Below are 26617 nucleotides of genomic sequence, written 5' to 3' on the forward strand. Positions count from 1 at the left end.
AAGAAAACATGACAATCTATGCATCATTATAAATTAGAACAGAACATTTATTGGTTCATAGTACCAAGGCATTTTTTTTCAAAAATAAAGGTCCAATAAATGTAAAGAGGATTTTTTTTTCTTTCTTTACCACAGTTGATCTTTTTCTGCTCAAGCAAATAGGAGGCAGCTGTAGAATGGTGGAAAGCAAAATATTTTTTTTCCTTCCTTCTTTCCTCATTCCACATGCTTTCCTTCCATCCTTTTCCCAAGATTTGATTAGCAACCAGGACATGAAAGACTCAGATTCTATATGATTCTTCTACTTATTGATGGTGTGAGCATTTGTAAGACTGTTGTCATTCTGAGCTTGTCTTTCCTTTTTGATAAAATTTAGATACTTCTTGCTCTGTCTATCTTCCCAGCCTGGTTATTTATTTAACATATTTATTTGTTAAGTAATATTTTATTGATTTATGCACAACCATATGTATTTGTTCTCTGCACTGGGGATAGAGTGGTGAATATGACATGCATTAGCTGTTAAAGCTCACATTTTACTTGAAAAAAGCTAATGAGGTAACACACCTGAAATCATTTTACACATTTTAAGTGATTCTACTATTCTTTCCTATAAGTCCTGCCCACTGGTTTTCAAACAATTTGTAGTTTACCATTTCTACAAATAAAAGCTTTATAAAAGAGATCAATGCCTAGAATGTTAAGTGAAGAACACTCTCAGTAAAGAAGTGCCCCTTCTCCATATATGGTGGCCCCTGAAAGAGCTTCCAGAACCACATAAGGCTGCTTAGAGCAGAGTTTGAAAACCCCTGGCCAAGAGTATAAGAATGTTTTTGTTCTAGCCAGAGATCTGTAATTACTTTGATTCATTTTCTAAAATTTGGGATACGTTTCAAATGCTCACATGTACCTTGAAATCAAATAAGAAAAATAAATAAAAGAAATATATATGAAAAACCATGCAGTATTTACAGTTTTTAGCAATAATACAAATGAAAACAATTATTCCCATAAAGCAGATAAACCAACAACATGATCATAGCTCAGTAAGTTAAGTAATTTCTACACAGTCTCCATCCATTTAGAAGTAAAATGGCAAGCTAGTATTTATCTTAACATTTTTGCTGATAAGAAAAATATGTCCAAGTACTACACTCTATGACACATACACTTACAGGAACAAACAGTGTGTAAAACATAAATAGTAAGATAGTGAAATAAGTGTTCTTAAGACGAAAGGGGAAACTGTACTTTCTGACTACCTAGTCCCTCTTGTGACAAAATAATGGTATGACATGGTTTATCTAATCTACCTTTTTCCATTCTAAAAGATTCTGAAATAGTTTAAGGATACAAAATACCTGCCAAACTAATACAAAAAGAATGGATTGGTCATTTTAAATACAACCTAAACTTCACATTGAAATATACTTCCTGTATAAAATAGGATTTGTTAAACATTTACATTCTTTGATAATTCACTTTCTGAAAAATTTTTTACACTCTAAAACAGCAGTTAGAAAACTTGTATTTAAACTTTTTATTGGGAATCACTTCACACATACAAAATAGTCTATAAATTTATCTTTGTTCAGTTTAAAGAAAAATAAAATGAACATTCCTGTTGGCACCAAATTAAGAAACAATATAACCGGCCCTTGAATTCCCCAGTGTTCCTGCTTCCACACGGAATATCTTTCATGGTTCAGTCCCAGAGGTAATCTATAGACTGAATTTTGGTCTAATAATTCTCTTACTTTTCCTTATAATCTGTATGTATTATTCAAAACTCTCTTGTTTAGTGAGGATGGTTCTAAAATTTTATTTAAAGAAATAACATATGAATTCTTCTTCTTTCAGCAAATATTTTGTGTTTTAATATTTGTCCATGTTGATACATGCAGTTTATTTTCACTATTGTATAATATTTTATTATACTAATTAATATATACAACAGTTTATTTAGATTTTCTATCATAGACAGAAAATTGAGTTATGTTCTTTTTTGTCATTATGTACTAGTCAGCTGAAAATTTTCTTATAGATGACTTTAATGTACACTTAAGGATTTCTCTAAATATATTTTTAGAAGTAGAATTGTCAGCTGTGCCTGTACTTAATTATATTACATAGTACCAGACTGTTCCAAAGTTGTTATAGCAATTTACATACCTAAGAGCCATGTATGACAGTTCCTATTGTTTCAAATCTAGGCCAACCCTTGCATTGTCAGACTTTCAGTTTTGCCATTCTGATGCATTTGTAATTATATCTCATTGTGGTTTTAATTTGCTTCCTTTGAATAAGTTTCTTTCTTTTTAATTGGTTTATTGGCTATTTGGATTTCTTCTCTTGGAAGTGTCTGTTCAAGTCTGTTGCCTGTTTCCTATTGGTTAGTTTTTCTTTTAAATACTGATTTGTAGGAGGGTTACAACTACTCAGAATATTAGATTTTGTCAGATGCAAATATCCTTTCTCAATTGTGGTTAGTCTTTATTGTGTCTTTTATGAAAATCTTTAATGTTGTTTTTAAATTTATCAAGATTTTTACTTTTTATTAATGACTCCACTCTAATGTTATGAAGGTATTCTCCTATTTCATCCTACAATCTTTTTGTAGTTCTTTCACATTCATGTTTTTAATGCTTTTGAAATTATTTTTTATTTATGGAAGGAGACAAAGGTCATTTTTTTTATTCATGACCAATTATTTATAAGTGTTAGATTCAGCTTAAGTTTCATGGAAATTTCTTTTGCAGTTTTACCTAGAATTTTATTGCATCTAAGGTATAAATAAGTTTGGAGAGAATTAAAATTTTTATGATATTGAATCTTACTATCTAAAATCTTTTACTAAGGTTATCTTTCATGCCTTCTCAATAATTTTTTAATTTTCTCCATAAAGACGTTTCATGTTTATTGGAATTGTTGTGACACCATATAAAAATATGTGCTGTAGGTTTTTCAACAGGTGTCCCTTACTTGGTTAAAAAGTTTCCTTCTATTTCTATTATCAGTTTACCAGTGATTTTGATCATGTATAGATGTTTACTTTCATTAAGTGTTTTCATGCACCTATTGGGTGATGTGGCTTTCCCTCTTCAATCTGTTAACTATTTTTTGTTGGTTTGTTTGTTTGTTTGTTTGTTTTGAGAGAGAGAGAGAGAGAGAGAGAATGAATCTTAAGAAGGTTCCATGCTCAGTGTGGAACTCAACATGGGGCTTGATCCCATGGCTCCAGGATCATGACCTGAGCTGAAATCAAGAGCCAGTCGCTGAACTGAGCCACCAAGGCACCCCTATTAACTGTGTTAATTGTCTTTCCAAAGCAAATCAACCTTACATTGTATTTTTATGATGAACCCAACATGACAATGCTGTATTGTCTTTTTAATACATTACTGGGATTGTTTTGCTGAATTTTTTGGTAGAAATTTGTATCTACAGTCATTAATGAGGTTGTCCTATAATTTTTTCTTGTTCTCTCCATATGTGTATTGGTGATCAGATAATGCTATTCTCATGAAATTGGTGATCAGATAAGGCTATTCTCATAGCAACAGGTTTGCACCTTCATTTTTGGTTATCCTATTGTTATTTAATTACATCATGGTAGGAAAATGTGTTCCATTTGATAACCAAGGCCTTAAAATTTTAAGGCTTATTTTGTGAACTGGAACTTCATTGACTTTCATAGTTGTTTCATGTGAACTTAAACATTTTCCCCCAATTGTTGACAGCATTTACTGATCCTGCTTATGATTTTGAGTCTCAAGAAAAGAAACAAGAATCAGAGTGTGGAGAATGATCCCTAAAAACAACAGTCTGATTTGCTGATATATCTTTTTATTTATTTTTTTTTATTTTTTATATGTTTATTTGTGAGAGAGTGAGAGAGAGAGAGAGAGAGAGAGAGAGACAGAATGTGAGAGGGGAAGGGGCAGAAAGAGAGACAGGGAGAGAGGGAGAGAGAGGGAGAGGGAGACAAAGAAGCTGAAGCAGGCTCCAGGATGTGAGTTGTCACCACAGAGCCCAACGCAGAGCTCAAACTCACTAACTGCAAGATCATGACCTGACCTGAAGTTGGATGCTTAACTGACTGAGCCACCCAGGTGCCCCTGATTAACTGGTACATCTTAAAAGCAAAACAAAATGCTAGGCCCTATAAAGAAGTACATGCCACTCCAGCAACTTTGAGTAATATGCAAAAAGGAAGGATATAGTAATGGCTAACAGGGGATGTTCTTTTAAATAGTTCAGTAATTTAGATTAGTAAAACATAGAATGAAATTACTACATTATAAAGTTTAGATGAATATAGTAGCAAAGCTCCAACATGAACCCCAACAATACTACCATAATGCCATCTCCTTCCATACTGAGAAGGGTTGACTTCTGTAACCAACAGCATATTGTGATTAATGTGTGACATCCAAAGCTACATCATAAAAATATTATAGCTTCTGCCCTGCTTTGTTGGCTCTCACACTAGGGAAGTCATCTGCCATTTCCTAAGGACACTCAGACAGCCCTATAGAAAGGTTTATGTGGCAATGAACTAAAGCCTACTGCCAACCACCAGTGAGGAACTAAGACTTCCTGCCACCAGCCATGTTGAGTGGGTCCTTTTGGAAATGGATAATCCAGCTGTGGTATAGCCTCCAGATGACTGCAGCCCTGGCCAACTTCTTCACTGTAACCTTTGGAGAGACCTTGAACCAGATGCATTCAGGCAAATTTTTCTAGATTTCTGATGCACAGAAACTATGCAAGAACATAAATGTTTATGAATGTCTTAAGCTGCTATGTTTTGGGCAACTTGTCTGCATAGCAACAGAAATCTTACAGTGAGATTCAAAGTGCTCTGGCATTCTACAAGAGATCATATCCAATTTAGGGGTTCCAGGACAATTTACAGAGCACGTGGAAACAATAAACAAACGGTGGCCTCTGAATTCTACAATCTTGGCTATCACAATTTAAAATTAAGGTATAGGATTAATAAATTACTATAGGAGGGGGTGCCTGGCTGACTCAGTCAGAAAAGCATGCCACTCTTGATCTCAAGGTCATGAGTCTGAGCCCTACATTGGGGTTAGAAATTACATATGTACATACGTAAATAGAAATGATTATAGGGGGACATATATAACTATACAAACTTGGAAGGCCTGATGTGGGAGGACAGACTGAAATGAAGGACTCGGCAAAGCCTTGTAAAGAATGAAAAGGGAAATCATCAACGTCCACAGAGTCATGTTTAAAACAGGCAATTGGTCTTTTAAATTCAGATTCCAGAATATTAGGATGAAGGACCACAACTAGTGAATGATGATGTAGCTTTTAGGGGCTAATACATAACATCCGGAGTCCACATTCAGAAATAATAGAGAAATAAGATATGATCAATGCATGGATTTCAAAATGTCATTTGTACCAGTGATCAAGCTGAATATAGGAAGTACCTTTATACCTGCTTGTGAAAGGGCGTCTTTATATTTATTTCCTCCTTGGATCCGACAGATTTATATAACTAGTCATGGTTATCTAGTTACAACAGGAAGGAAGGGGATTAACTGAACATTCTCAATTCCTCCTCAAAAATTGGCCTATTAGGTAAATGGCTACTTTCTCTTCTGGAAGCAGTGGATCAAGGTGGGGGGGGGGGACAAGAAGCCAGTGTTTCCTTAACTAGAGTCCTCTACATGGAAATCTGAGGCTTAATAAATGGGATATGTTTAGGAGGATGGAAGAAGGTGCTACTTTGCTTAGCAGAAAGTTGATGTATGACTTTTGGAATTCTATTTCAAAGTGGTAATTCAATTTTAAATGGATTCCGTTAAATTTATGATGATGGCACTGACTACACATAATGTCACCTTCGAAGTATTATCCCAGGGAATGGGTGTATGAAGAGGTGTTCGGAAACACACCATGAGCACTGGAATAAATAAGACTGAAGTCACTGTAAAGTAACACAGGCATGCTTGATTTGGAAACTGCTGTAAAGTACTAGGCCAAGGCAGAGAGGACCTTCATTTGCTTGGCTAACGAACATCTTTGAGGGTCTAATGAAGCTTTTGGAACTTCAACCCAGCAAATAGGTTTACACAAAAATGTGTTCTAGGATTCTCTTTCTTGGGGAGAGTGGGTGATATACATATCAAAATCTATACATAGAATCAATTATTGGCACTTTGGAGAAAATATTTTAAATATATGAGTTAGACTAGGGAGCAAAGGCCGAAGGGACTGTCTCAATCTGTGGTGTTGAGCTGCAGTGATATAACAGTTATGTGGAAAATGGCCCCAGATCATTTTGATAAGAGCATTTCCTATTGTATAGCCAGGCTTTTCAATTAGGAGGAAGGAAGCATGCAAATAGGGCACCATACTCTGCATCATTTTCCTGTGTTTCTCACTCTGAAATGGAGCCCATCTTGAATTACCTTCTTTGGGCATCACCAAATAAGAGCTGGAAAGAAATAGCAAAAATTATGAGATCTAGGTTGGCCTAGGTCTGTAGTACTGTTTTGCAATTAATTAGGAAGGAAAATGAAGTGTTAGGATTTTTATCTTTAATCTTTGGGACTATCATCAAGAAAGGCAACCGTATCTGACAAAATGAAACCACAGTTGCTATTCTCAACCATAGTCTGATTTTATGTCTGGCTCAGGATAGAAACTCATATATCATTGGCAAAATTTTTCTAAAACTATTTATTTAATGTGTACATTGTAAGTGAACCTTGCTGTTCTGGGCCTTGGAAATGTGCCTTTTTCATGCAGAAATTCAATTTCTTCATCAGAAGCTGCTGCTTACCTAGAAATTCATTAGACTTGGAGTTAAACAATCTAGTGTTCCAGCTGGTAATCTCAGGAAAATCATTTTGTCTCCCTGAAAATATGCAAAGAAAATGGGGATAATAATATCTTCTTAGGGTATTATAGGGGTTGGAAAAAAACCCAACATATACCAGAATGTTAAACTTTTTTTTCTATCTCAGTTTCAGCAGTGGCCTCAAAAAGCTGAGGGAAAAACAGAAGTAGGTGGCAAGTATTTCCTCTTGCATTCCAAAGTGAAATGCTAGACTCATGCAGTATTTGTAAAGGGGTTTCCTACAAACTGATTTTCCCAACTTGAATCCAATAAAAGGACTGAGATAGAACAGGTGAGGAAGGAGAATTTCTGTGGAGTGAGTTATTGGAGAACAGTGTTTTTTTTCCCTCCTCTTATAGAGGGAAGGCTTCAAGAAAGCAACTTAGACAGCTTGACATAAGCCCGTGGAAGCAGGCAGGCCTGAGAGAACGATGTCAGTGAAATCTAAAGAGCAAGACTGTGACAATTTGCTCTAGGCAGAAATGAAGAGATGGTTCTATAAGGACAGCTTCAGTTTCAGTGACTGGAATCAAGGGCATGGGTTTTCTGTGGTGGAGACGCAGAGAAAGTAGTGGGTAGAGTTGGCTAAGGTTAATTATAAGAGGCATATTCCCTGAGGGGCTTGCTGCCAGAGGTGATGGGTCAGGCGACCTCAGTAGGAGGCTGGTGGTGGTGTTAAATGAAGAGGCTGAAAAAGGACAATGAGGATGAGGGGCAAACTGACCTGCCTGGGGAGAGACATTGCAGGAAGCAAGGGTGTCTATATCAATGTTCCCAGAGGGAGTTAAGTGATGAGCTAACAAAAATCAACTTTGAGCATTTACCGAGGCCAGAGAGTAATAAAGCCAGGTCATGATAGTATCAGTCACATCAGATTTTTCTTTATCTCTCTGTATTGCCATCCCTAAGACCGGGGAGGCAGAAGGCAGTCCACTGTAGTAGGGGAAGGGGTGAGGATAAACTGATGACGAGCAACCCCCTTCCCACTGCAGCTTTACAGCATGAATGGGGCCTAAGCTGGGGACAGGAGAAACTTCAATCATATTTATAATTCAGGCTAAGACATAAGAATAGTTATTTAAATGACTGAAATATGGTTGTTTTTCTAATAAAAGTAACCAGGGGGGTTTTTATTATTTCATTGGGACCAGTAGAGTTGTAGCACTGCCTTTGTTTTTATCCAAGTGGTACGAAACAACTCCTACTGAATGGGTGGTGGGTGCATGTGGGTGGGAATGAAAATGTTTTTTCTGAGTTTGTCCCATGGAGTCCTTCTCTTTGAATTAAGTGTTTATAATAGCAGTGTACTGGAGCAAAGTTTATTGACCTGGATCTGTACAATGTGTATAATTACGCTGGGTATCTTCTGTCTGCTTGCCAGAGTCAATCTCTGCCTTGTCTCGTTTGACATCCAGTCTGGGAGGTTAACCTCTTTGGATCACATAAAAATTCCTTTGCTCTCTGGGTTTGGTTTGGGGTAGGCAATGGGTAGTGTTGTAAAGAGACTGGAAGTGAGGTCAGGATAATTTCCCCTGCCTTGCAAGGTCACTTTCCTCTGACTGAAGGTCACTGATTCTTTCAACCCATCTGTATGGTCTTCAGACCAGTGTATAAATTCATTATGATTCCCCTATACTCAGTCTTTTGTAAAAAGTCTTGTGAGCAAACCTTTCAATTTTCCTACTTTACATATGCTGCCTGTTTCCTCCAGAAACCCTGACTGACCCAATAACATTATTTGCTTTGCTGACCTCAAAATATTAATGAGAGAATTCAAGCAATAACAGTTGTAAAAATGTTTATAATAAGTAAATGCAGAGTATTAGTATTGTTTTTTTTCCCACAAGGTATTCTCAGCATTGTGTGAAGGAGTGAGGAATTTAGAGAAATTCCAGGCCAATTTTAGTATATTTTCTATTAAAGGGTCAGACAGTAGATGCTATTTTGCCAGGGATATAATCATAGCTGCTTTGTTTTACTTGCATAAATGAGAAAACCATTCATTAACTTCAGGCTTTAAGCAAATGAACTGAATTAGGAAAATACTTTGGTCTTCAAAGCATAATTAACTTTGCCCTGAGAATTAAAGTAATTTGCACATCTATCTGAAAATGAAGCTGGTGTCAAGTTGAGGTGGAAAAAAAGTTAAGCATCATACAAAATAGAACCAATAGTTTCTTTGCTTCATTTTAGTATGATCTGACATAGACATTGTTCTGTTTGACTTTTCCTGATTGTTTTTGTTTCCCCCCAATCATTCATTTATCCTTCCATTTCCATCTCTTATGAAGTTTTTCATAAGCAGGATTTAAAACTTTTCTTTTATAAATATTTTACAATAATTGAGAATAAAGTAATACATGTCATATGCCTGAAAGTCAGTTTTTAAATATGGAGTCATACACCAATATAATTCAGGGATCCATAGATGCTGGAAAATGTTACATCTTCAGTTTCATTACCCTCTTGTTAAAATATGAATAAGAATGCAGGGAACAAATCACAATACCTAGACCTTTGTCACAAATAGAAATCACAGATACATTCAGATCATACTTCAGCCATTGTAGAAACTTTGAAATTGCTTTTATGTTCAGCACTACTTGAAATGATTGTTGGTTTTTAGACTTTTCTCTAAAGCAACTTATTTTATATGTTAACAAATAAGCCTATATGTTGTTATATTACTAATTACTTTTACATTTTTCTGGTAATTCTGTTTCTATGTATGGTAACCTTTGAACTCTTACAAATACTATCCACTTAAAAACAATATTCTGAGAAGGAGTCCATAGGTTTCACCAAACTACCAAAGTGGCCCATCACCCAAAAAAGTTTATGAATCTCTGGATTAAGTAATGAATGAAATCTTGGGGCTACCGTATGAAAATAGATCTCATACCTATGTCCTTCTCTGGGTGAACATGAGAAGGTAGAGAATGCATGCTTGAGAGGAAAGAATCTTGATACATACACATGAAAACCAGAGGGGTTTATAAGCAACAAGAAAGTGTGTTAAAATAATATGCTAATTCACAATTTTGTGAAAGCTTCAAAAATAAATAAGGAAGTGGTTAAATCTACTTGGATTAATGGACCAAAGCTATTGTATCAAACACAACAAAAGACCAGCAATTAACCTTATATGTGGCCTCCCAAGCAAAATTACTATAATTTTTATGGATTTTCTTTTTATAAAATAGTTGCAAAACTCTGAACTGTGTCTTTTTATACTAAATATGTGAAAATATTCATTTTTCCCTGTCACTTTATTGTACATATTTCAATGATAACAATGATTTTCGTAATGGATGATTGAAAAATTTATTTTATTTTACTTTTTAAATGCTTATTTATTTTCGAAAGTGAGAGCACGAGCAGAGGAGGGGCAAAAGAGAGGGATACAATCATTTCAAGTAGTGCTGTGCTGACAGCAGAGAGCCCCACGTGGGGCTTGAACTCATGAACCAAGCGTGAGATCACGACCTGAGCCAACGTTAGACACTTAACTGACTGAACCAGGCACCCCCAGATGATTGAAAATTTTAATCTTTAATCTTCAGTTATCATTACACTTTGAAAAAATCTAAAATTATTTTTCCTTTAAAATTTAAGAAGGTGTAGATAAATATTTTATGCGTGAGCTATTACTTATTTCCCATTATTTTCCACCGTTCTAATATATAAGACAAATTTAATATTTACTTTGAGACTAAGAGCAGGAATTCCTACTAAAAAAATAAATCCTGAAAAAACCTCACAAGATGTGCCTTTTGAATTTCATTTGAAAGACTAAGACATCAACTATTGAAAAAAAATTATAAAATGCATAAATAAATTACATCTATAGGAAAATTGTTAATGTGTATAGGTCATTCTAAATAATTTTTTTTTTAATTTTCTAATGTTTATTTTTGAGAGAGAGAAAGAGAGCATGAGTGGGGGTGGGGTAGAGAGAGAGGGAGACACAGAATCTGAAGCAGGCTCCAGGATCCAAGCTGTCAGTACAGAGCCCGATGTGGAACTTGAACTTGTGAACTAGGAGATCATGACTTGAGCGGAAGTCAGACGTACACTTAACTGACTGAGCCACCCAGGCGCCCCCTAAATAAATTCTACATAAAACACTCCTGACATTGAAGGTCACCTTTGTTGCTATGCCATAGAATAGAGAAAAGTCTTGTCTCTGATTTTAATTCCAGATATGAAACAAGGTAAATTGTCTAGATTAAGGGAGATCCTCAACTTTTCAAGTTCATGGGGAAACTCTCGTACAAATATATTAGTTCTACTTAACCCATTTCCAACATCTGGAAGTAGTTAGAAGTGAAGAGAAAGGTAGAAAAAAAGAAAATAGATAATTATGATTTTTGACCACATAAAATCAGTTGCTAAAATCCTTTCTGGCTTTCAGTGGATAAGACCTTCACAATCTAGCTTCAGAGGTACCTTATAAATTTATATGGGTTTTGCATTACATTTTGAACACAGCATCCCTGAGTAGCCCCAAATCTCTTTCCCAATTTCATTTCTTATCCTCTTCCTTATCTCTATCTGATATTGAGCCCACACCATGCTATTGAGCCCTCCCAAGAACATGCTCTGAATGTTCAAGCCTGTAAACCATATCGTACATGAGTCTCTCTTAACAGAATGATTGTTCTTAATCCACTTAATCTTTCAACAGCAGTACTAGTTATTTCAAAGTTTGTTATTATTGCTAAATATGAAAAATCTTTTTTTTTTTAGCATTTCTGGACAATTCTTGAAAAACACCCACCGTGTCCTTAAATAGTGATTGTTTCTGTTCTATTTTGTCCCCCTACACTCCCATTAGGTTAATTTATAGGTTACAATTTCTCATTCTGTTATCTATCTCTTTTGACATTCTGAAGTCATTTCCTTAGTCTTCTCATATGATGAATTTATTTATTCTTTTGCCAGATATAATCTGCTATTTCTTGCACTGTGTAGTCTTTTTTCCTTCAATTTATCATGGGATATTTTAGACATTGGCCAAATAGAATAGTATAGTAAGTTCCCAAGTATCTCTCAGTCTAAATCAACAATCAGCAATTAGGCAAATCTCGTTTCATCTGTTCGGTTCTCATTCCTGTACTATTTTGAAGCAAATCCAAAATAAGTACTTTTTTTTATAGTGTAATATTGGTTTCAGGAGTAGAATTTAGTGATTCTAAGATAAATACTTTCAATCAAATTTTTAAATGAGAATCTCTCTCACTTTTAATGTAACTGCAGTACCATTTTCATATTGGAAAGTATGCAATAATTACTTAAAATCATCAAGTAGTGCCTGCTCACATTCACAATTGTTTCTCACATAAATTATTTTTTAAACAAATCATTTATTTGAATCAGTACTCTCCCAAATTGAGACTGGTTAATAAATGTCTTATTCTGCTTTAATCTTTAGGATCCTTTTTCACCTGTCTCTTTTTTTTCCTTCAAAACCATGTAATTTATTTACCAGAGAAACTGGATTGTCTTGCAGTTTCCTATAATCTGACTTTTGCTGTTTTCATCTCTGTTGTGTGTCTGAAGTGATTCCTCTGTATTTCATATTTCCTGAAAATCTACCTCCTAGGAGGATCTAGAAGCAAAACTATTCTGTCTCTTCAGTGGATTTTTGCCAATTTAATACGCACAAGAAGAGTATATCAGTAAAGTTTTAATATGCCTTTTTCTTATGATAATGGGTGGCATCTTTTCACGTGATTTGCATCATTTACATCTGTTTTTTCAGGAACTATTTTTACCTCATTCTTGAGCATTGTTCTTTTTCCTCTCAATTTTTAAAAGTTCTTTATATATAATAAAGTTGTTAACACTTTGATGTAACTTATAAGCATTTCTCTAATTTATTATTTTTCTTTTTACTTTGCTTTATGATACCTGTAGCCATGGAAACTTAAAAAAATGTAAACATCAAATGTATCTAGTTTTTCCTTATTTTTTTCCTGAGATTTTCTGGATTTTGCATCAGAATTTGAACACTTTATCTCTGAACAGAACTCACCAATGTTTGCTTCCAGTACTTATATGGATTCATCTGTTTTCTCACTTAAATTTCTGATTCCTTTAGAATTTATCATAATGTATGGTTTGAGAAGGGATCAGTTTTATCTCTTTTTTCCATATCTCCAAGTCATTTATTCAGAATCTATCCTTTCACTCAGTAATATGTGAGGCTGCTTTTTAAATAAAGTTAGTGTCTATTTCTTGAATTTCTGTTCTGTTTTTGTTGTTTTGGTGGTGGTTTTATCTTTGGTCTATCCATGGGCTATTATTATACTACTGTAAAGAAAGGAAAATATTAAAATATTTAGTAGGGCTCTTCTTTCCTCTTTCTTTGGCATTTTTCTGTCTATGCTAGTTTCTAATTTTTTTCTAATTAATTTTGTAATCAATTTCTTTAGATCCAAAAAGAACCCTGATGGTATTTTTTATTGCAGTTAGGTTAAGTTTGCAATTTAACTTAAGAAGAGCTGCCATCTTTTCTGCTTTTGAGTCTTTTGATGCCAGTAACACAGTGTGAGCCTCCATTTGTTCAATCCACTGTTTGCGTTTCAGCATTATTCTCAGAGGTTTCCTCATATATGCTCGTATATGAACATTTTTAAAATTTTTATTTAAATTTCAGTTAGTGGAAATATAGGGGACAATTAGTCTCAAGCATACAATATAATGATTCAGCACTTCCATACAACACCGGGTTCTTATCAAAACAAGTATACTCCTTCATCCCCATCACCTATTTCACCCATCCCCCCACTGCTTTCCCCCTCCCTGACAACCACCAATTTGTTCTCTACAGTCAAGAGTCTGTTTCTTGGTTTCTCTCCCTCTCTCTTTTCCCCCCTACATTCATTTGTTTTGTTTCTTAAATTCCACATATGGGTGATATCAAATGGTATTTATCTTTCTCTGACTGATTTATTTTGCTCAGCATAATACTCTGTAGCTCCATCCACATCATTGCGAATGGCAAGATTTCATTCTTTTTTTATGGCTGAGGAAGGAGCTTTCTTTGCTAACTGTATGCCTAGGTACATTCCTATTTTAATGCAATTATAAATGAGGTCTATCTTCTATCTGACCTCTGCTGGTAATATAGAAGTACTATTAGCTTTCTGTATTTATGCACTTTGCATTTTAATCAAAAGGGTTTTGTTGTGGTAGTTTTTCCATTGATTATCTTTGTTTTCCAGTTTCTCATTTGTAAATAAAAATAATTTTACTTTTTTCTTTCCAATTCTTATGTCTCTAAATGTTTTCTCTTGTCTAAAGGCATTTCTAAATTATAGTAGAAGTGATGGGTGTGGTTTTCCTATTCCTTGCTTTAGTAAAACTTCCCATATATGTCACCATTAGGTAAGATAGAGGCTTTGGGCTGAGGTGTACATAAATACTCACATATACACACACACATATGCACACACCATGTTAAGGAAATATCTGTCAGTTCTCATTTTGTTGTACTTTAAAAAATATAATAAATGCTAGATTTTGTCAAATGCCTTTTCTGCCATCTAAGGATATAATCATATGCTTTTTCTCCATTGCTCAATTTATATGATGGATTACATTAAAAGAATTCCTAATATTGAGTGACACTTTCCCAGAATAAGCCCAATTGGTTTAGATGTATTATATTTTTAAAGTTTTGGATTCTACTTATTAACTTCGTATCTCTGGTTTTTGTACTGATATTTATAGATGACATGAATCTAAAATTTCCTTTTAAGAATGTAATGTTTATTATTTGAGGATCAATATTATATTTGTATAAGGAAATGAACTTAGAAAGTTTACTTTATTATGATCTGAAAAGGTAAGATAACCTTGGGATTATCTGATACCTTAGGATTTGATAAAATTCTCATATGAAAATATCTAGATCTACTTTCTCTTGGCAAGCTCTTTTAAAATTAAAAAAAAAAAACTCCATGGTAATTGAATTATTTGTCTCTTTTGGGGTCAATGTTTGTAAATCATATTTTTCCAAAATTTTATCCATTTTCCAGGTCTTCAGTTTATTTGTATTCAGTTGAGCAAAGTAGTTCTCTTTTTAAAGATTCTCTGTTTTGGTGTTTCCATCTTGTCACTTCTAATTTTGTGAATTTACTTTCTACTTTTTTCTTAATTAGCTTAGGTTAACTAGTGGCTTGTATTTTTCTCAAGAAACAGTTTTACATTTATTTTTTATACACTATGGTTTGCTTTACAAACATTGATTTCAGCTTTTGTCGTTATTCTTACCTTCTGCTTTTTTTTCTCATGGCTTTTCTTGACTTACTTTGCTGTTCTTTCTAGATGTTTTTGTGTGTCATTTTGCTTTACTTCTACTTTTAATTTTTATTGGTATAATGATGATTTTTATCTGATATTTGCTTTATGTGCCCCTAATATTACATTTTCATTATTATTATCTTGAACAAAGCATATAATTTTATTTTGTATTCCTCTTTGGCCCAATAGTTATTTAATGACATGGTTTATACTTTTAGGTAAAAATGACTTCTTGTTTTCTAGTTTTGTTATTAAGTTCTAGTCACACTGTGTTTCAGTCAGTGAATTTTTTTTAATATACTGTTTTTAGAATTCCTAGAGGGTTTGTTTGTCACCTCAGATACGGTAAATTTTTTGAATACTCCATATGCACTTCAGAAGATGCTATACTTTCTATTGAAGTTCAGAGTTCCAAATAGATCTACAAATTCCATTTTATGGATTATATTGTATATGTCTTCTATAAATTTTAAATATATAATCGGCCTTGGATTTTAAGAAATGAATTAAAGTCTCCTATTCTTAATATGTTTCTTTCTATTTCCTGGCATTCCCTGTGGTTTATCTTTGATAAACATTGGTACACTCTTTTAAAATTTTTATCTATTTCTTTATTTATGTTTTTATTTCTTTTATTTTAGTTTATTTTAATGTAATTTTTCCTGCTATAACTTCTCCATTCTTTTATTGCCAACCTTTCTAAATATCTTTATTTTTAGTTGTGTATCTTAAATATAGAAAAGGGTTGGATTTCCCTTTATCAGCCAATCTGAAAATATTTGCATTTTACTTATTTGTTTAATTATTTTTAATGTTTATTTATTTACTTTGAGAGAGAGAGTGTGTGCATGCTAGCAAGTGGGAGTATGGGAGGGGCATAGAGAGAGGGACAGAGAGAATCTCAAGCAGGCTCCACACTGCAAGCACAGACTACCAGGTGGGGCTGGATCTCATGAACTGTGAGATCATGACCTGAGCCAAAATCAAGAGTTGGACACTTAACTGACTGAGCCGCTCAGGCACCCCCAAAACATTCACATTTTAATAGAAAAGTTACATCTATTGACATTTATTGACATAATCAGTATTTTTTGAATCTGTCATATTGTAAATGTTGTATTTATATATGCCAATATTTTATATAAAGTTTTTCAATACTCCTTATTTTTTATGCTCTCTTTTTTTTATAAGAAAGTTTTAATTTCTTTCTTATTTTTTAATATGAAAATCTTGGTCCTTGCTCTCTTCAGTTGTTTTCTTTTATTCTTCAGTAAAATATTCATTAAACTTAGTTTGTAATCTTTTTTTCCCCTTCTTCTCCATGTTTCCAAGTAACTATTTGTAGTGATCACTTTGATTCTCAATTAATAGCCATGAAATAATCAAAATTCATTCTGAATTGTATATGCTCTCACTACTGTTCCTGAATTGTTAGATATTTGATGAATCTATATTGTCATACTATAATCATAGCACATGGCACTCTTTTCCTTGCAACACTCATTTCTCTTAAATTATACAGTTATGGTCCCACCAATTCTTATGATGATATCTCTCCAGTCATTCCAGATGTCCAAAGAAATTCACTTAGTATCCTTCTCCAAGAAGTGCTCATGGAAACAATATTCCCTAATTTTTTAAATGCTTATAATAGTTTATTTGTAGCCTTTATATGTGAAAATCTGTTCAAATGGGTATTAAATACTTGCCAATCTCCCTTTATTTCTTGCAAGCTGAGCTGTGTTAGATAGATTATATCTCCCAATATAGTCTCCTCTTATAATACGTCCTAAAGATATTGTTAGGATGAAGCCTCAAAATGGATTATATGTATTTATGGTATTGATGCAATATGTGTTTAGTATATATGGTGTTTATGCTATTATAAATTTATATTTAAATATTTACATATAACATCTATATATTGATTTTTCAATTATTTACTAGACTATGTTGCAAGATCCAGAAATCAAAAAAATAACATTTATTAAGAGGCACAAAATTTTCTCCTCTAAAATTTCACTTATTCCTTGGATTTCCATGGCCTTCTTCATACATTGGTCTCTAAACGTATCTCTTCTTGTTTTGCATTGTAATTCATTATAAGTATTTTCATATTTCTTATTAGTATATGATTTCTCTGAGGGAAAAGACTATACTTCCCTCCTCTATTCCATCAGAACCCAACACAATGCTTAGGACATAAGTTGAATTAATTTGTTTATTTAAAATAGGGTCTGGATTTCAAAACCTAGGTGAGGGATTATTTTCTAAGTACAGTAGGATAAATTACAGCCCCTAAGTGGTGATTTTATTTCTTCATGTAGTTCTGAGACTCTCAGAACATAAGTCCAGCAAATTGCATCCTGTATGCTGAGTCATGGAGCACAGCAAAGTCGTGGAATCATGGACAAATGTGACAAATCCTAAAACTCCAAGTAAGCACGTAAGACAGGAGCAAAGGACATGGAAATGAGTGCATGAAAAAGTGGGGTGCCAGATGATGAAATTCTTTTCAGGGTTTGCTGAGGAGTTTTCTTTAATCTTTTAAGCAACGGGAACATTTCACCAAAACACTTTTGTGTTAAATGATGCCCCTGGTAGCAGAGATCCCCCCTCACCTCCTAAACCTGTAATGTCTTATAATAACTATTTTACATGTGCACGCAATGAAATCTTCCTTAGGAAAGTATGACAAAAACATTCATACATACTGTAGCAGTCATTTTACTTCCTCAACAGTTATTTCCCAAATTATGCCATTAAACTAACAAGTTAGCTAAAACATTTAATGTTTAGCTAATGTTTAGCTAAAACACTGAATGTAAACATTTAATGTTTACAAATATGTTTACCTCCAAGGTTTTCATCATCTTTTCTTATGTGGAATTCTGTTTCTGGAGTTAGAGTGGCAGGATTAAAAAATAAAAATGTTCCTTCTTCAAGAGTTCACTTACCTCTGTTTACCTTTATGATCGACAGAGCCAGCCGAGAGTCTGTCCAGGGGAGACCCAAAACCAGAGAAGCTCCTTTTCTTCTTTGTTTCAATTACATCATTCTCCAGAGACACAAGTTCATCAAGAAGCAAGAGTTTTGCTGCCAGGTTAGTGGCTGATTTCTCTTCCCTGACTGTGGGCGGTGACTGCACATCTATGACTCCAGAATGAAAAGCCTGTAGGGCAGGAGGGGGTGATTCCACTCATTCAGAAAAAGAAACCTCAAATATGTATAACCATCTGCCTTTGGCTTTTGCTACCTTTAGCTGACATGCCTGCCATGAAACTTGATTTCTTGTGGATTTATGCTCCCGAGAGAAAGACGTTTGGGAACAAAAATGCATAGAGATGAGGTATGTCCAAAAGCAATTAAAACAACAACAACAACACACACCCACACAGGAAATAAATAAAAATTTATAGGTCTGTCTCTAAAATTTAGTATATTAACTGAGCATTCTTTTAGACTCTTTTCCAGTAACAACTGCGTCCTTATCATTCCCATAGCGCTTTATCTATACTTCTTTCATCACTGTACGCATGACATTTTCCCTGTGTTAGATTGATTACAATATATTTGTATTGCTTATTAACTTGTGAATAACCTGAGGGTAATAACTGTGTCTAAACTAGTTTTTTATTTGCTCTCTTCAATGCTTAGGTCAGTGTTTTGCTCATAGTTTGTACTCAGTAGATTTCTGTATGTTTATGGAATGAAATTTGAAAAAAAAAAAAAACCTCACATTGTTTTCTTTTTACCTTTCATTCATACCTTATTGATTCAAGCTATTAAGCATCCGCTATGTACCAGCTTCTGCATCAGACCTGGGGGACACAAAAATGAACAAAATCCAGTCTCTGCTCTCAGGAAGCTTACTATCGCTTTCCATGTGATTTATTACCACATTGGGTTTTTTTTTTAATAGCTCATTTTATTTTATTTTTTTAGCACTGAACAGTATTCCATTGTCTGGATGCATCTTAGTTTATTTATCCATTCACTTCTTGAAGAATATCTTGTTTGTTTCCAACTTTTGGCAATTATGAATAAGTTGCTATAAATATCTGTGTGCAAGTTTTTGTGTGGACGTAAGTTTTTATCTCCTTAGGTAAATACCAAGGAGCACAATTGCTGGATCATATGATAAGAGTATGTTTAGTTTTGTAAGAAGCCACTAAATTATCTTCCAAAGTGGCTGTACCATTTTGCATTCTCACAAGCAATAATACCACATTGTTAATGAGCGTTTACAGTGAGTCAGAAATATCCCAATGACTTTATCCTCTCATGTGAAATTTCTTATTTGTTTGTTTCACGTATTGGCACTTGACACTTCATTCAAGTCATAGAAGTGTGGGTGTCATTTATGAAGCCTGTCTTTTCCTTTCCTAAGCCCAATCACAGCATTTAAAAAAATGTTCCTATTAATAGTCTCTAGTCATTGTGGAGTCCAGGGGATATTACTTCTTTTCTAAGAAAGTGAGAATATTCCCCTGTGGGAAGAAATCAGCTCCAGGGACCTCCTCCCTGCCCCCCTGTTAATCACATTCTTCCTTGTACCAGACTCTTGCTCTTGGCAAGATTCTTTTTCTTCACTTTCTGCCTTTCTTCTTAGATTGTTTCCTCCATTCTCTATGTTCTTCATTTTCCCCAGTAAAATGAAAGAGTAGCATTTTCCAGCCTTTTCATCATTGGCCCCAGCAACTTTCTTGTGAAATACATATAGTCTGACAATCTATTGAGCCTCTTCTTTCTTAAACCAACCAAATCTATACTAAGTCTGGACAGTTCTTCCTGAAAAACCTCTCCCTCCCTTTCTCCCTCCCTCCCTCCTTCCTTCCCTTTCTACCTTCCTTCCCTCCTCCCTCCCAGAGAGAGAGAATCTTAAGCGGCCTCCATGCCCAGTGCAGAGCCCAACAATGGCTCAGTGACGTCATGGCAGTGACAGTGAGGTCATGACGTGAGCCTAAATCAACAGTTGGATGCTTAACGGACTGAGCCACCCAGGCACCCCTCTCTTGCTCTGTCGTATTCTCATCAGTAGTGATTTATATCAGCTCCTCTTCACTGCTTAGTGTACATTGTTAATCATTTTATAACCTGCTTCTCTATCTTCTAACTCTCCCTTTTCTATTCTATCCTGAATACTGCCATGAAGTTAATTATTCCAAACACACTCCCACCTTGTAGAAATAAAATAAGAAATATCTCATACCTCTTGTTATTTGCATTGCAAACTCCACAATGTGTTCTAAACTCCTCTTAAAATCTCAACATCTACCACTTCCCTACAAAAGCTTGACAACATAGACACTGGGGAAGGGAAGGATGCTATTATGAGAAAGAAATTCTAAAGAGCAGGAGACAAAACTTTCAAAGGACAAAGATAGGAAATCTTTTATTATCTCTCAAAGCATCCTCCAAAAAAAATGTTATCATTCTTTCAATTGATGCCCATACAAAACAGAGTTTTCTTCCTTTTTAAAGATATTCATGGGGTGCCTGGATAGCTCAGCCAGTTAACCAAACATCTCTGACTTCAGCTCAGGTCATAATCTCATTGTTCGTGAGTTTGAGCCCCATGTCAGGCTCTGTGCTGACAGCTCAAAACCTGGAGCCTGCTTCAGATTCTGTGTCTCCCTCTCTCTCTGCCCTCCCTGGCTCATGCTCTGTCTCTCTATCTCTCTCGAAAATAAACATTAAAAAATTTAAGATGTTCTTAATCCTCAGGAAAAAAAAATCATAGAACTCGTATAAAACTTGTTCTTTGGTAAAATGCATTTCAGGCTCTCATTTGTTATTTAAGAAGTACAGGGACTATTTTCTAATAAGATCAAATAAGCCAAATTAATGTTTCTCTGTGTGGAGATGTCCTCACATTTCTTTTTATTTGTGCTTTAGTCATGGCAACAAGAAAACATTTGTACTGTAATACAAAGTTTGGCCAAAGCTACTCAAATTTTCACACATAACACCTTCAAATTTCACACAAAAGCACTTCATCTTGATGTAATTGATTTAGTTAAAAATATGACTGAAATGATTATGAATTTTCTTTTATGCTTTTTCTGTTCAAAGAATGCTAATACTTATTACTTCCAGGTTATTTATTTATTTATTTATTTTGACATTCAGTTGGATTTCTCTGAATTTACAGTGAGGTCAAGACAGTAGAAAAAAATACCTTTTTCATCAGTTTTGTGTTATTAAGGCATCTATTTGTCAGCAGTATCTGCTTCTGACATTAGTAGAAATGGCTTATGATCATAAAAAATATATGGTCCCTTAAGCTAGTTTCCATTACCTCTGTTGCTACATCCACTGAGCGTACTTTTCCTGAACTCCATAGCATCAACGTCACAGCCAGAATAAAATGTGTATTTGCCAGTCTCCCGTCCAGCATCTGAGGGTCACATACATCATGGTCAATATTTATTAGTTTAGCATATAACGATAGAAAACAAAATCTCCTGTAAAGCTTGTTAGATGCAGGTGATAAACCGAATTATTCAGCTTCTCTGTGCTGGAGTGCATCTCTGCAAAACTTGAATCATACTTAAAAGAAGCTATCAGTCTCCTGGAATGAATTCTATCAAGGCATCATTTCCATGGAAACCTAGACTGGGATTATATAGCTATAATCATAATTCAGACTAACTAAAGTCTGAGAAATCTAGTTTTTTGTAATCTTATTCTTTGACTATCTAATCTAAGGATTACAACCTTGCATACCTAAGGGGAAATGTGTGAAATTGGTCAGGTTTTAGGAAATAAGATCTAGTGAGGTCTGTGGTGCACCTGAGAGAATGTGCTGTGTCTGAAAGCATTTAAATTCACAATTTCAAAAACGCCACATATCTAATAGGTGAATATATTTATGTCCTTGTGCTGTGTAAGGATTTCTTAAGTAATATTCAAAAGGTGCACATCTTATAGGAAAGAAATGCTTGTTTAAATGCTCTATTAAAATTGAAAAACTCTGTATTGTAAGATACAATAAACCTAAAAAAATGACAAAGTACCAAGTGGAGTATATTTTCAACATAATATAAAAATTAAAACTGGCATTTGAAATATTTAAAAACTGATTTTTTTATAATCTTATTTAAAAAAATTAATTCAAGTTAGTTAACATATAGTGTGAAAATGGTTTCAGTAGACTCTAGTGATTCATCACTTACATATAACACCCAGTGCTCATCCCAAGTGCTCTCCTTAGTGTCCATCACCCATCTAGCCCATCCCCCCACCCAACACCCCTCCAGCAACCCTCAGTGTGTTCTCTGTATTTAAGATTCTCTTATGATTTGCTTTCCTTTTTTTTTTCCTTCCCCTATGTTCATCTATTTTGTTATCTTAAATTCCACATATGAGTGAAATCATATATTTATCTTTCTCTAATTTATTTCACTTAGCATAATACACTCTAGTCCCATCCACGTTGTTGCAAATGGCAAGATTCTTTTTGATTGCCAAGTAATATTTCAGTGTATACATATACCACATCTTCTTTATCCATTCAAATCTGATAAATAAATTTTTAAAAATAACAATAAACTTAATTAACAATTAAGTAAAAATGGGCCAAAGTTATGAATGGACATTTTGTAGAAAAGGAAATAGCCTAATAGAAAACAAACATCCAAAAGTACACCATCCAAAAATACATGCAACTTGTTTAATGCAAAAAAAATGGGAGAGAAATGGTATACCCTTTGGCATACAGCAAGTTGGCAAAAATTCAAAGTGAATATTGCACATATTAGAATGGTGCTTGGAAACAGAGAAACATAAGTGATGCTAGTACAGTTGGAAATTAATCCAATCATTTGGAGAAAATTGAAATATACCTAGAAAAGTTAAAAATGATCATGTACTACCTACAACCCATTTATTTCACTTCTTAGTTTATAGTCCAAAGGAACTCTTACATGTTTATATGGAGACCTGTATCTGAAAGTTCATAGCCTCACTGTTTATAGTGGTAGAAAACCACAATCAACCCAAGGGCTCTACTCAAGAGGAAATGGATGTATAAGTTGAGGTATATTCATACTGTGGACTTAAAACAAATGACTTAAATACATGTGTGTCTACTGTTAAAACAAATGACTTAAATCTTATGTGTATATATATGCAAGGATTGCAAAGAAGCCCTTTTGGGGGGATATGGGAAGTTGTTGAACAATATATATGGCATGCTACCATTTACCTAAATTGGGGATGCACAAAGCAATTTTGTGTATTTTGGAATCTATATATATAATTAAAGTATAAACCAATGGAACTTGATTCATAACTATGATTGCCTCTGTGGAGAGAGGGAAGTAAATAGGATTGTGGAAGAAACATAGGGACTTAGTTTTAATCTACATATTTTTTTAAAGCAAGTATGTCTAAAAAGTACATTTGTTAATTCTGTATAGTAAGCACAAAGATGTGTCATTCATGCATTTATAATTTTTTATATTAAAAACCCTATACAGGCAATTAAAGCTAATCTGTGGTCTATATCAGGTCTGCTGGCTGCCAATTTGACCGCTGGTAAAGGGAAAGCATTGTCTGATTTAGGTAAGATCACAGGCTGTGGGCTACAATAGAATGGGCATGATTTCACCACTTAGTACATGGCATCAGGAAAGATTCCCCCTACCCCCATCCTATTCATCCCTTAATGAGAACTCTCAGAAAGCTCTTATTTCCCTAAAAACATCATTTGGAAAGCTGTTGGGAGCAAAAAAGAAAGGATGGTTAGATGGATCTGAAGAACTGGATTTGAGTCTTCTTGTGGCTTTAGTATTAGTGACCTTGGATGTGCATCATTTAATCTATTTGCACTTTAGTTTTCATATTTGTGAAGCAAGGAGTAATTCTCATTTCAAAAGAGCTTTGAGAGGATTGAACTGATTCGTGTATAACTTCTTTGTCCCATAGAGTATTTATAATTTGTAAGAAAGAACACTTATGAGGTAATACTAAGTATTTCTTTAGTAACTACATTTACTTTAGAGCGACTGGAGATTTTTTAGAGTACTTCCTTATAGTACTGTTACTGTGAAACCTCAGTGTGGATTTTAGCAATGAAGATTATCTGCTATAATAAAGACAAATAAATGTTTTATATAGACAGAGTAGCATGTGTATCAACCATGTCTATTAACATTTAATATGGGCATGAAAGTATTTTAGTGTTGTTGATAACTTTTATCAAATATGATTTTAATTTTCATGTTATGTAGTCTAAACTAGTTCTTCTGGAGGTTACCAATAAATACTGTGGACTCTTATAATGTCAATCTCTAGTTACTTCTCTATATTCTATCCTTTCTGAAAGGGGGCAGTAAATTCTGTGTTCTCTTTCTGACAAATTGACATCTGAGCAGAGTATTTTTATAAGTATCAAAAAACAATAAATCATGTCTATGTCTCTAAATTGAGACAGTAGAAAAATAACAAAGAATGTAACAGTTATCTGGTAAAAATACCAAAAAAAAATGCATCCCCTATTCTTTAGAAAATTTGCCACCAAATCATATTTTTTTACTTGTAATTATGCTGTTGTCTCTTTAACCTTCCTCAACATAGAGGAAGACATATCAAAACCTTAATTGTATTCTAAAAATGACCTCACATTTCTGGCATATCTTTATTTTTTAAAAATAGCTCTCTTAATCAAAGATAAACTACAATTGTGATGTTTTACTTTCTCATTTTTTATCATGTTAAAAACAGGTTACAAAGTGGGAAATTGCCCAATTTTATAAGCCTTTCCATGTGGATTTCTTTTAACTATTTTTATGTATGTTTTACTAACCAGGTTTCTCTTCATCTCTGCAATATTATAAATGGCACAGGATGATGGACATTTACAATATTGATGACTGTGTGTGAGGCATATATTTTTGTGCTTGGGTGTATATAGGAAAAAAGTCATACTGTATCATCTTACAGATAACCACATCCTGATTATTTGGATAGGGAGATGTAAAAATAAATGCTGAGTTTAAATACACACATTTAATGGTTCAAAGCCATGCTTGTAGCCAGTTAACCAAAAGGCCAAGTTCCTAAATATGGCAGTTGGGACACTAATGAAAATAAACACCCTGGCACCTGCCACACAGAAGACATTTGATTAACTAGTTGAAACTTGATTGCCACAAAATTAGAAATAGAGGAAATTATAGGGAGGGAAGAAAAAGAGTAGGTTCAGTTCCATTTCCCTATTTTGTTGATAGTGGATAAATATAGCCTATGATTTAAACATCTAGTTGGCCCCATATACACTCCAAATCACAGAAAGAGCACTCAAGGATGGTCATTGTATGAATACACCAGAGTGGAGATGTTTGCAAATTTTTCAGTAATTTTTATTGAGTAATTTTTGAATGATATTCCTCTGGCTAGGGAGGAGCTTCAAAAGAGTGAGCATGGAATCTGCTTTATAAAATTAGGTGTGTACTTCATTCATTTTTAGCCAATTGGTCTGCTATGTTTGTGCATTTTCACATTTTAACTATTTTTTTGAGAGAGAATTTTTAACATGAATTTTTTTAAGTTTCTTTATTTTGAGAGAGAGAGAGAGAGAGTAGAGGAGGAGCAGAGAGAGAGAGAGAGAGAGAGAGAGAGAGAGAGAGAGAAACCCTAGCAGGCTCCATGCTGTCAGTGCAGAGCCCACAAACTGTGAGATCATGACCTGAGCCGAAATCAAGAGCTGGACACTTAACCAACAGAACCACCCAGATGCCCCAAGAGAACGAGAATTTTAAGTAGACTTCATGCTTAGGGCAGAGCCTGATGCTGGTCAATCTCACTACCATGAGATCATGACCTGAGCTGAAATCAAGAGTCAGATGCTTCACTGACCGAGCCACCCAGGGGTCCAGCATTCTCACATTTTAAATAATACTGCTGAATAAACAAGCATTTACATCGTGTAACATCTTAATCTATGTTTCAAAGACTTTCCAACACATAAGAATTTCTTATATATCCCAAAGCGATCCTCGAAACAGTATCTGGAGTGGCAGTGGAGAGGGCAAGGTGTGAAGTTCTGTCACATGTAAGTTTGAGAAGCAACACGTATTGTATATTCCCTACAGGAACATTGGGAGTGCATACTGACATAATAAAAACTGAAAATGCAGTAGCAAAGAAATTATGTAATTGTATTTAAACTAGAATTAAATGAGAATTCTGCTAAAATGAAGACATATGTTTGCATTACTGAGAACTGATGCTATAATGAATAATTTTTATGATAAAAAAGTCTCTCAAGTGGGCTGGGGCAAAGAAAGATTGAGAAGCATAGATCTAAAAAATGAAAGCAAATGAGAGTGAGGGGAGGTGTTAGGATGAGAGGGTTAAGCTGAAAGAAGAAACTACGTGAGTCAATATCTGATGGAATGCGTTTTGTGGTAAAGCTTTTAA

The 26617-nt window shown here is 34.3% G+C and overlaps 1 protein-coding gene and 1 non-coding gene across 5 annotated transcripts in view; one reads left to right on the plus strand and one right to left on the minus strand.

Annotated features, from left to right (window-relative positions):
- Positions 1–20639, plus strand: part of UTS2B (urotensin 2B) — a 51141-nt gene extending 30502 nt beyond the window's left edge. The window contains exons 5-6 of one of the 3 annotated variants that reach the window (XM_053221060.1): positions 18173–18293; positions 18453–20639. In XM_053221060.1, the coding sequence (XP_053077035.1) occupies positions 18173–18293; positions 18453–18456 (125 nt within the window). In that variant the 3' untranslated portion in view covers positions 18457–20639. Of the gene's footprint in view, positions 1–18172; positions 18414–18452 lie in introns of those variants that run through there. The other 2 variants (XM_053221059.1, XM_053221058.1) reach the window with 2 other exon arrangements.
- LOC106968043 (uncharacterized) overlaps positions 18227–26617 on the minus strand; it is a 204289-nt gene continuing 195898 nt past the window's right edge. For both annotated transcript variants that reach the window (XR_008297745.1, XR_008297744.1), the window contains 3 exons: positions 21492–21590; positions 18959–19011; positions 18227–18362 (listed from right to left, as the gene is read on the minus strand). This is a non-coding gene — a transcript (uncharacterized LOC106968043). The remainder of the gene's footprint in view (positions 18363–18958; positions 19012–21491; positions 21591–26617) is intronic.

Source organism: Acinonyx jubatus, chromosome C2 (genome assembly GCF_027475565.1).
Source record: "Acinonyx jubatus isolate Ajub_Pintada_27869175 chromosome C2, VMU_Ajub_asm_v1.0, whole genome shotgun sequence".
Taxonomy (NCBI): Eukaryota; Metazoa; Chordata; class Mammalia; order Carnivora; family Felidae; genus Acinonyx; species Acinonyx jubatus.